The following is a 12,214-nucleotide window of genomic DNA, read 5'->3' on the forward strand; positions in this document are numbered from 1 at the left end:
ATCCTTTTGTTTCAGTCAGATTATTTTTTTAAAGATTTTATTTATTTATTTGACAGAGATCACAAGTAGGCAGAGAGGCAGACAGAGAGAGATAGTGGGAAAGCAGTCTCTCTGCTGAGCAGAGAGCCTGATGGAGGGCTCCATCCCAGAACCCTGAGATCATGACATGAACCAAAGGCAGAGGCTTAACCCACTGAGCCACCTAGGCACCTCTGTTTCAGTCAGGTTTGCCTTAATGTCCTTTTATTCCTGATTTTACTAATTTGAGTCTTCCTTCTCTGTTTTTCTTAGTTTAGCTAAAAGGAGTCTCCGTTTTTTTTTTTTTTTTTTTTTTTAAGATGTATTTATTTTTTTTGATAGAGAGATCACAAATAGAGCGGCAGGCAGAGAGAGAGGAGAAAGCAGGCTCCCTACCGAGCAGAGAGCCCGATGGGGGCTTGATCCCAGGACCCTGAGATCATGACCTGAGACAAAGGCAGAGGCTTAACCCACTGAGTCACCCAGGCGCCCCAAAGGTTTATCAGTTTTTTTTTTTTTTTAGATTTTATTTATTTATTTGAGAGAGAAACAGTGAGAGAGAGCATGAGCAAGGAGAAGGTCAGAGAGCGAAGCAGACTCCCCATGGAGCTGGGAGCCTGATGAGGGACTCGATCCCGGGACTCCGGGATCATGACCTGAGCCGAAGGCAGTCGTCCAACCAACTGAGCCACCCAGGCGTCCCGGTTTATCAGTTTTGTTGATCTTTTCAAAGAACCAACTTTTTAGTTTTGATTTTTTTTTTTTTCCTATTTTTTCCCTGCCATAATCTTTATTATTTCCTTCCCTCTGCTTTCTCTGGGCTTTCGTAAATTAGAAATTAAGGGTCCTGACTTGAGATTTTCTTCTATTTTAATGTAGTTATTATAGCTTATAAATTTTTGTTTAACCACTGCTTTCTCTGTATGCATCAGATTTGGTATGTGGGGTCTTCATTTTATTTCTCTCAAAGTATTTTCTAATTTTTCTTGTGATTTCTTTGACACATTGGTTCTTATTTATGAGTTTGTTTTATTTCCATATATTTCTGAATTTTCCGAATTTCCTTCTGTTATTAATTTCTAATTTCATTTCATGTGATTTGACAACATTGGATGATTTCAGTCCTTTTCAGTATATACAGGCTTGTTTCATGGCCTATCAGGGTCTGTGGTCTATCCTGGAGAATGTTCCACATGTCCCTGAGAATGTGTACACTGTTGTTTGGAGTATCATAAGTTGAAATCTGTTGAATTCTGTTGCTTTATCCTTGCTCATTTTCTGTCTACCTAGTCTGTTCATTTTTTTTTTTTTTTAAGATTTTACTTATTTATTTGACAGACAGAGATCACAAGTAGGCAGAGGGAGAGGGGGACGCAGGCTCCCCGCTGAGCAGAGAGCCAGATGCGGGGCTCCATCCCAGGACCCTGGGATCACGGCCTGAGCTGAAGGTGGAGGCTTTAACTCACTGAGCCACCCAGGCACTGCTGGTCTGTTCATTTTTGAAAGTCAGATATTGAAGTCTCTAACTCCTTTGTATGTCTGGTAGAGTCCTTTTTTTTTTGGAAAGATTATTTTTAGTGGGTGTGAAAATCTAAGTGACAGAATTTTCTTTTTCTTTTTTCTTTCCTTTTTTTTAAACACCACACTTTAAGACCTTGCTCCACTGTTGTCTTCCTTGCATTGTTTCTGTTTGGGATTCTAGTTTGCTTATTTGTGTTCTTCTCTATGTAATATATCTTATTTTTCTCACTCTGCCTACTTCTTTTTTTTTTTTTTTAAGATTTTATTTATTTATTTGACAGAGAGAGAGAGATCACAAATAGGCAGAGAGACAGACAGAGAGAGAGATGAGGAGAAGCAGCTCCCTGCTGAGCAGAGAGCCCGATGCGGGACTCGATCCCAGGCCCCTGGGATCATGACCTGAGCCGAAGGCAGAGGCTTAACCCACTGAGCCACCCAGGCGCCCCACTCTGCCTACTTCTAAGAGTTTCTCTTTCATCACTGCTTTTGATCTGTTTGTTTATAATGTTCCTTGGTATAATTTTCTTCATGTTTGTTCAGCTTCTTGGATCTCTGGGTTTATCGTATACAGCAAATTTGGACAACTTTTTTCTATTATTTCTTCAAATATTGTTTCTGTCCCCCTTCCCCTTGGTCTTTCAGGGATTCCTATTATACATATTCAGCCATGTGAAGTCTCACAGCTTGCTGATATTTCTGCTCATTTTTGCTTTTTTCTTCAATTCTTCCCCTCTAATTTTAGTTTCTGTTGATACTTGCTAAATTTTTCCTTTGCAACTATTTAACTTCCTGTTAATCTCATTCACTGTGTTTTTTTTTCCTTTACCATTGACACTGTTTTATTTTATTATTTATTTTATTTTTTTATTTCAAGTAGGTTCCATGTCCAACATGGGGCTTGAACTCATGACCCTAAAATCAGGAGTTACATGCTGTGCAGCCAGGTGCCCCTTATTTTATTTCTTGAAATTTGATTTGGGTCTTTTTTATATCTCTTTAACATGTTTACTTATACTTTATCTATTTGAACTTACAGAAGGTGGCTGGAATAATTTTAATCTCCTTACTAATTTAATCATCTGTGGTTTTTTTGAGTCTATTTTTATAGATTGATTTTGTAATTATAGATTGGCTTTTAAGAGTCTGATACTTAACAGACTGAGCCACCCAGGCACCCCTGTAGTTACTTTTCAATCCATTTTTGCCTTGGATCCCATGTTTGAGACTTGATACTCAGGTGGATATGTCTGATAGCAAATGAAAATAAAGTCCTCTTGGAGATACACACCTGTGTTCTCCATGGTCATAATGGTTGAAGTGATGGGAATAGTCTGCTGAGAGATGAAGCTGAAAAAAAAAAATCACTTAGTTTTAGGCACTGGACCTTGGCGACAAGATGAGACAGATAGACTAACCAGTGGTCTAAGTAGTGTATTTCTAGGAATCAAAAAAACATTGAAAGGGGTATGTTTTATTGTGTTGTTAGAGGAAAATGACAACTAAAAAGAGGGTATTAGCCCTTGAGAATGCAGTGGTAACCATTGAGAATGCAATAAATGATGGAGGTGGTGATAAAGTGCTTTAAAAAGTAGTGAGTCATACACTGAACACTAATTCTAACATCAATGTATCGGAATTATCCTCAGAGACTTTTAAGCTAGAGCTCAGGTCAGCAAACCTTTTCTTTAAAGGGCCAGATAGTAAATATTTTAGGTTTTGCAGGGCATATGGTCTTTCTTAAATCTATTAACTCTGCTATAGTATGACATTAGCCTCAGACTAATGTCAAATGCGTGCAGCTGTGTTCCAGAAAAAACAGTGGTAGACTGTAGTTTGCTCACCCTTAAGCTAGAAGAACCTCTGCTTTTCAGCAGTTTTTATATATATTATTCTGTATTATTATTTTAATAATATTTAGTCTGTATTATTTCTGTATTATTATTTTCATTAAGGTTTAAATTAATATTTGCTAACTTCTTCTTCTTTTTTTTTTTTTAAATTTGACAGAGAGAGAGATCACAAGTAGACAGAGATGGGGGGGTGGCGGGAGCAGGCCTCCCGCTGAGCCTGATGTGGGGCTTGATCCCAGGACCCTGAGATCATGACCTGAGCTGAAGGCAGAGGGTTAACCCACTGAGCCACCCAGATGCCCCTGGCTAACTTATTTCTGATAAAAATTATTAAAACTAAGTATTGGTAATGAAGTTTGAAAAAAAAAATCCAGCGGGAATTATTAGCCTGTTGATCTTATAAAATTTAATAAACTTGACTGAACACCCCACAAGTATGCCCTCAAGAATGAGTCCGTAGAACTGAAATAGGGATTTTTGCTACCCGTCCCCACTCCTCTGCGGCACCCCCATGATGACTTCTGTGTGGTTTGAGTTGATTTTTTTTTTTAATTTTGCCAAATTTTTAAAATATTTTGCCAATTTTAATAATAATTTGTTTTTGTTTTTTACCTTTTCAGTCTCGGAGAAATCTCTGTGAAGAGGCTTTGTTAAAAATTAAAGGTGTTATTAGCTTTACTTTTCAAATGGCTGTTCAAAGATGTGTGGTGCGGATCCGTTCAGATTTGAAAGCAGAGGTTAGTATTTTAAATGGCTGAATATGCTTGAGGTTTTAAGTAAACAAATCCTTGTTCAAAATTGTTCCTTTTAATCCTGGCCTAGGCTTTGGCATCAGCGATAGCATCAACCAAGGTTATGAAGGCTCAGCAAGTTGTGAAAAGTGAAAGTGGCGAAGAGGTAAATGCTTTCAGTTTTCTTTGTACCTAATTGACTCCTAATTATTCTTTATGGCTAGCAGATTGTTAGTATTTTCAGGCTGTAGTTGCCAAATAAGCAGGAGTATGATTGGGTCAGATTATCTTAATGTTTTTTGGCTAATAGTTAACCCTTTTAGAAATAGAAGTCTTGTGGATTTCAAAGTCTGTTCTTATATTTTGTGGGTTTCAGAGTGTCTTTATCTCAGTGGAGACATCTTCCTAATTTTATATGGAAGTAAAGGTTATCTAGTTTCCTTACATTGGTTTTTATTTTTTATTTTTATTAGTATTTTTTAAAAGATTTTATTTATTTATTTGACAGAGATCACAAGTAGGCAGAGAGGCAGGCAGAGAGAGGGCGAAGCAGGCTCCCCGCTGAGCAGAGTACCTGATGCGGGGCTCTGCAATCATGACCTGAGCACCTGAGCACTGGAAGGCAGAGGCTTAACCCACTGAACCACCCCCATACCCCTTACATTGTTTTTATAGTTTTAGTTTTTGTTTGTTTTTCTTACATTGGTTTTTAAATACTGTCTTTCTAACCTTAGTTTTGCTAATGTAAAAAATAAGGGTCTGTTCTCACCATGGATAGGTAAATATAGTGAAAATCTTAGCCTCTTGCTAGTTTTCCACTAGGGAAAACAAATCTGCAGTTCTTTAGGGTATTTATCTTCCCATGGAAAGGAGATTTAGTGGCCCTTCAGGGGCCCTAGGTAGCCAGATAACTTGCTTTTGTTTTCTTTAAATAGACAAGAATTGCATGTTTATTCCTGGAGCCTCAGGAGAAAAGCATCTTAATTTTCATGTATATTTCTGCCTTTCTGTGCTCAGCATTTGGGCCTACCTTTATGTAAGAGGAAGATTTTTTTTTTTCATTTTTCATTTTTTATTTTTTATAAACATATATTTTTATCCCCAGGGGTACAGGTCTGTGAATCGCCAGGTTTACACACTTCACAGCACTCACCAAAGCACATACCCTCCTCAATGTCCATAACCCCACCCCCCTTCTCCCAACCCCCCTCCCTCCAGCAACCCTCAGCTTGTTTTGTGAGATTAAGAGTCACTTATGGTTTGTCTCCCTCCCAATCCCATCTTGTTTCATTTATTCTTCTCCTACCCACTTAAGCCCCCATGTTGCATCACCACTTCCTCATATCAGGGAGATCATATGATAGTTGTCTTTCTCTGCTTGACTTATTTTGCTAAGCATGATACGCTCTAGTTCCATCCACGTTGTCACAAATGGCAAGATTTCATTTCTTTTGATGGCTGCATAGTATTCCATTGTGTATATATACCACATCTTCTTTATCCATTCATTTGTTGATGGACATCTAGGTTCTTTCCATAGTTTGGCTATTGTGGACATTGCTGCTATAAACATTCGGGTGAAGAGGAAGATTTTTAAAGGAATATAACCCCTGAGAAAAAACACGGTGATTACAATGAGGAGTAAAGTTGAACTTTAACTTAAGACGTATATATCTGGGGCTCCTGGGTGGCTCAGTGGGTTAAAGCCTCTGCCTTTGGCTCAGGTCATGATCCCAGGATCCTGGGATCGAGCCCCGCATCGGGCTCTCTGCTCATCGGGGAAACTGGCTCCTCCTCCCTCTCTCTTCCTGCCTCTCCGCCTACTTGTGATCTCTGTCTGTCAAATAAATAAATAAAATCTTAAAAAAAAAAAAAGTATATATTTTTGTCAGTTAGGATGATTTTGTAGTAACTCTTAACATGTCTCTGTATCAGATGCTGGTCCCATTCCAAGATACGCCTGTGGAAGTCGAACAGAACACAGAACTGCCCGACTACCTGCCTGAGGATGAGAGTCCCACAAAGGAACAAGACAAAGCAGTGTCCCGGGTCGGTTCACACCCAGAGGGTGGAGCCAGCTGGCTCAGCACAGCTGCAAACTTTTTATCCAGATCATTTTACTGGTGACTTCACTTTGGGTCTCAAGGACTGTATGAACCAACAAGGGGCCAGTTTTCCATTGTTGTGGTGAACTGTCAAGTGCAATTTGCAATAAGTTATCATGAAAAGTTTTTAGATTACATGATTGCGTATGCTGCATTTTACATTTTATTGGACATTTTGCCCCACTCAGTGGTAAAAAGGACAGAGGCTACAGGTGGATATCTTTGTTGATGAAGGTATTTTGGTTTTGTTTCCTTTATTTGCCTCACTTTTTTAAAAAAAATGGGTCCACTGTTAAACCAAACATATATATGTGCAGCTTTACATTTTATTTTACGTGAAGCACATGATTAGGAAAACTCATTTTCTCCTCAAGCCTCAGGACCTATCTGAAGAGAAGCTTACTTTTTTTTTTTTTTTTTTAAGTTCAAGTTGTGCATGAATTACTGAACATTTTTCTCTGCTTTTCTTCATGAAAGATACTTGCTTTGGTATTCTTCACTGAAATTGAAAACCTTTCTCATTATCCCCATTTTGTGCCTTTTTTATTTTGCCAACCATGTTTATAGGAAGAACATTACTATAGAGACATTTTGTGAATTAAAATATATCCATATGAACATAGTAGTCCCCTAAAACCACAAGTCTACAAAAACTTTGCAGTCTTACTTGTAATTTTAATAGAATCAACACAAAATCAGCCAAGAAGAAGGAAACGTGTTTATTAGCAAAGTACTGTTGGAAACTATTTGAATGTGATCAGCTGTGGTTCCAGTTGACTATTGTTCAGTTTGGTTTATATCAGCTCTTAAGAGTTCCGTCCAGCATAGTACTGGAAGCAGCTGTAGGTGGTCTCTAGGCCTTACTTTGTGGTCATATACTGTCCCTTGCTAGGTTAAAAAATAGTAAAGAACTGACAAACTTGAAAAAAGAAAACAAAAATTGAATGCCTATAATGCCATAGTGCCATTTGGTAGAGTCTAACCTTAAAACATGAATTGCTTGGCATCTGCCTATTCGGTAGGCGTTTCCTTGTATTGCCTTTTGTGAATTTATTATGAACATGCAGTCGTACTGAATGAAAAAAAAAAAGACTCAAATTATTGCTTATAAAGAAATAAAGCCAGCATTGGTCCACTTAATCTTGTTCTCATGTCCAGCCAGAAAAAAAGAACTTCAGTGAAGGTAAGATAAATAAATATAAATATACATACATATATATATTTTTTGGTAGATAAGAGCTAATTACATATATGTAATGCTTTATTAAATTTCTGAAATATTTGGCAACTAAAATTTTCATTTTTGAAATCCAACTAAATCCAGATAAATTTTAGTGCTAATCTGATTAAGAAACTAATATGGAGAATTTGACATTCTTTTTCATCAACATTTAGAGCTGCTATTTTATTGCTTGTGGAGAATGTGAAGTGAATATTGGACCCTGGAGGGTTTCCTTGCATTTTCATCGCTTCTCTTTTAGAGAGAATTAAAAGCATCCAGTGTCACTGGAAAAAAAAAAAATTATTGTAAAATACTTCACCAACCAGAATCTTGAGTTCACGACCGTCTGGAGGGAGGGGTAGTGAGGGGATTGGGAATGATAGTTTTCATGTGTCTGGGCTCTGATTCAGATGACATGCACAACTGAAAGTAAAAGCTTTCAAGGCGTGTATTGCTTTAAATGCATAATACAACTTGCTGCCAGAACCAGATGTGTTGAAAATGAAAACAAACCCACCTCCTTTCAATAGCCATTAAAACAAAGTTTACTGTTTAACAAGTTTGTATTTTATTTTGCATTGCCACACATCTGCCTGTTTAAAAAACTACATCTCTTTGGTAGTAATGGTTCAGTACAAGTAGGTATTACAGCTTGATGTCTGTGTGTTCTAATTCTAAGTGTTCTTTTATTCCAGGTCTTATAGAGCAGTTAAGGCAACTGTAACAGCATTTTTTGAAATATATTGTAAAATAATAAAAGGTAACATAATTAAAATTGAATGGATATTGCATTTTTGTGGTATAAGCATTATTGATTACTCCTGAGCCTGTTTGTATCCACAGTGCCTGGCACCTTCTGGCTCCCTGCAGGTGCGTTACCCAGCTCATTCCCATGCATCTTCCCTTCATTTCCTTCCCGCACCACACCTGCCTCTCCCTGGGTTTGGATCAGCTTCTCCTGTACATATACTCATTGTAGCATATATCGTATTAGATTGAAATTAGATTTACCAGTGTTCCCTCCTGGCTTAGCTCTCTGAGAACCGAGAGAGTCTGTAGCTGTTAACTGGCTAGCAGTAACTGAACAAATATTTTTTTAGGAGGATGAACAAAGAATTTTTCTTGGATCAGTAAAAATAAATGACAGGTACTTGTTAACTTGTTGGGTGACTAGGGAAAATGTCAGGTTGTATTGTTTTAATTTTTTCTGGCATGTTTGTTTCTGACTTATTGTTTCTGACTTATTCTGACTTTAGCAAGTTTCTTCATTTGCTTTGTCATTTGGTTTTTATTTTTCAGAAAAGTGGGAGAGGAGCATAATACTTGCTCTGTTGAATGAAGTTAAGGTTTGCTTATATCGTGATTCTTACAGAATTGTCATAGGAGAAATTTATTTATTTATTGTTTCAATATCCTGTTTTATAACTTACTAGCTATATAATTTTAGGTAATAATGTAGTCTCTGAGGTTTTTCTTCATTAATGGAATGGAGATAATTCTTCTACTTTATGGGATCATTATTTGAATCTGCTGAGATCATCACAAGTAACTTGAAACTAAAATCTTCTAAGTTTAAGGTGGAATTACTCTTACTGGAAGTTTGACACGATTCTCTTCTTACGCTCGATTCCAAGTGAGACACTATACCTTTGTAAACACACGTTATCTGGCTCCTCAACTTTCTCTATGCAGTTGAGGGTATTTTTTTGAGGGTTAGTTCACAGGTATTTGATTTTTATCTGAATGTCCCTTGACAAATTCATCTGTTGTCAGGATTTCAGTTACCCTTGTGTCAGTAATTTCTAAATCTCCACGTACTGTCATCTTTGATAGCTCCCCTTCCCTTCACCATACCTATCAGATACAAAATCCGTGAGTTTTTCTCTTAGAACCAAGCTCATGCATGCAGTGGACTTGAAAACTAAATCTGTCAGCTAAGTCCTTTACAAATATTTAGTCCTTTAACCCTTAACAACCATAGGTAGGTACTTTTGTGTCTGTATTTTACAGATGGGGAAAATGAGGCAGAGAAATAGTAAGTAGCTCATTAGTCCCAGGTGACAGAGCTCTAATAAATGGTGAAGCCAGCATTCCAACCTAGACAGTCTGGCTCCCAAGTCTCCAAAGAGGCCTGCGTCTTAGGTCCTGCTGCTGTACCTTTCTGGTTCTACTACCACCATTCCTATCCAGACCCTCACACCTGAATCTTGTCAAGTGACTTAACTCAGGGGTCTCATAGCAATCAGAAACTCTGTCTGGGCACCAAAAAAGTCTGGTATATGAGAGAAGTGAGTCTGGTTATACCACAACAAAGGAAAACACATAGTGCTGCTGGCCTGTCTAAAGAGGGAAACCCATGTTTGCCGCTTGTATTGTGGACTTTTAACAATGTGGAGCTTCTGGACGTTGTGGCTGTTAGAATACTACCTGTGCCACAGACAACACCTCTGGGCCAGAAATTGGCTACTTTAACTTCCAGGGTGGCTACATTCTAATCTATCAGATTAATCTTTTTTTTTTTTTTTTAAACTATCAGATTAATCTTAACAGTATTTTTGTCATTTTCTGCTGTGATGGACTCTGGCTAGTTTGACTGCTTTGTCTAGCACCAAAAATGTCATGAGAGTTTAGCTACCAATGAAGTCCTTCATACATTCTATAGTATAATTACAGACTTTATGGGAGGCACGGTTGTTTATCTGTTAGGAAATGTCTGCTTTATTTAGTCTTGTCCATTTTTTATAACTGAAGTATTTTGTATTCATCCTACACTAAATCTTTGCTCATACTCTTCTGATTTGGAATTTTCTCCTCTGTACTATTTCTCCTTTAAAAGTCTTCATTATGGGGCACCTGGTGGCTCAGTGAGTTAAGCCTCTGCCTTCGGCTCAGGTCACGATCCCAGGGTCCTGGAATCAAGCCCTGCACTGGGCTCCTTGCTCGGCAGGGAGCCTGCTTCTCCCTCTACTGCTGCCACCGCCCTTGCTCGTATTCTCTCTTCCTCTGTCAAATAAATAAGATCCTTTAAAAAAATACCTTATTATGAAAATAAGCTCAGTATATTATAGAGATGAATAAAGAAAACAAGTCCTCTGTTATCCTACAACATAATATCAGTAACTAAACATTTTGATTTATTCTCATTTGTTTTAATTTGTTTCGGTTGGTAAGAAATGTACATTTAAATTTTCTTTTCCTTTTTTTTTTTTTAAAGTAAGCTCTACACCCAGCATGGGGCTTAAACTCACAACTCTTGGAGATCAAGAGTCACAGATTCTACTGACTGAGCCAGCCAAATACCCCTACACTTTAAATTTTTTAAGTTTTCAAAATAAGTATACAGTGAAAAGTGACTTTATCTTTGAACTACCAAACCTGGTTTTCCTAACCAGGGATAGCCATTATTCCTAATTTTGTGTGCCCATCAAGAATATTCTATAAATTTACCACCTTTTTCAAATTTTCTCCCCATATATGTGGGAATAAAATGCCTGGCACCTTAATTTTTTCGCTTAAAGTGTATCTTAGAAATTATTCTATATTCTTGTACAGAGCAGCTTCGCCCCACTCAGCTTCCCAGTATTATATTAATGTTCCACCATTTATTTAGCCAGTGTTTTGACTGAAGTCATTTGCTATTACAAATAGTGCTGTTAGTATGTCTGTAGAGTAGATTTCTAGATGTAGAATTGGTACACCAGAGCCTGTGAGAGCTTTTAATTTTGATAGATTCTGCCTCCTTAGAGAGTATATCTGGTTTCTTCTCTCACCAGAATGATGTGAGTTCCTGTTTCCATTCAGCCTCTCCAACTGTATTATCCCATATTTAGCCCTTAATGATCTTTAAAAAAAAAAAAAAGATGTCCTCTGAATGAGAGTTAGCTCTTTTATATATTTAAGAGCTGTTTTCCCCCCCTTTGAACTTAACTTTTCTTTTTTTTTTTTTGGCAGAGAGGAGAAGGCATTTGAGTTTTTTTTACCTGATTTATAGAAGTCCTCATACTAAACAGATTTGCCCATTTCTTTTTTTTTTTTTAAGATTTTATTTACTTATTTGACAGAGAGAGAGCATGAGTAGGCAGAGAGGCAGGCAGAGAGAGAGGGGGAAGCAGGCCCTTGCCAAGCACAGAGCCCCATGCGGAGCTCGATCCCAGGACCCTGAGATCATGACCTGAGCCAAAAGCAGAGGCTTAACCCACTGAGCCACCCAGGTGCCTCTGCCCATTTCTTTACTAAAAAATCTTCGCAGCACACACATTGCAACAGCATTTCGCGTTGCTTCTTAAACAAATCCTGTGAACAATTTTCACCCCATGATTCCTTCTTCCTCTTAACTGCTGTCTTAACTTTTTCGTTTCGGACCTCTCATTTATGATCCATTACTTTTCCTGAGTATATTCTTACTGGAATCAAGATTCTTAAGGGCAGGGAGTGTTTCTTATGTTTTACTGTTTGCCACACTACAGAGCATAATCAGGGCAAAATAGTGTTTGCCACACTCCAGAGCATAACACTACAGAGTGTTTCTTACGTTTTAGTATTTGTTACACTACAGAGCTGAGCATTTGGGGAGTGTTTACAAATGAGTTATGGTGATGGGACAATTATAATAGTATTTCTATGTTGAAGGCATGGGTATTTAGTACTTTGGTTCAGATCTTGTCTGGATTTTAATTATTGCATATCTGGATTGCTGCTCACTGCTTGTTAGTAACATTTATCATTACTTGAGCACATGCTGTGTTTCAGGCTCTGTACTGGGTCCTT

General features: G+C 37.8%; 1 protein-coding gene across 2 annotated transcripts in view; it reads left to right on the plus strand.

The window, feature by feature from the left end:
- The window catches only part of ARMC1 (armadillo repeat containing 1), a 35,867-nt gene extending 27,629 nt beyond the window's left edge, over positions 1-8,238 (plus strand). For both annotated transcript variants that reach the window (XM_045075736.1, XM_045075737.1), the window contains exons 5-7: positions 4,010-4,126; positions 4,212-4,286; positions 6,056-8,238. In XM_045075736.1, the coding sequence (XP_044931671.1) occupies positions 4,010-4,126; positions 4,212-4,286; positions 6,056-6,247 (384 nt within the window). In that variant the 3' untranslated portion in view covers positions 6,248-8,238. The remainder of the gene's footprint in view (positions 1-4,009; positions 4,127-4,211; positions 4,287-6,055) is intronic.
- Positions 8,239-12,214: the final 3,976 nt, after the last annotated feature.

The sequence above is a fragment of the Mustela putorius genome, unplaced genomic scaffold (genome assembly GCF_011764305.1).
Source record: "Mustela putorius furo isolate JIRA1106 unplaced genomic scaffold, ASM1176430v1.1 tig00000151_pilon_pilon_pilon, whole genome shotgun sequence".
Taxonomy (NCBI): domain Eukaryota; kingdom Metazoa; phylum Chordata; class Mammalia; order Carnivora; family Mustelidae; genus Mustela; species Mustela putorius.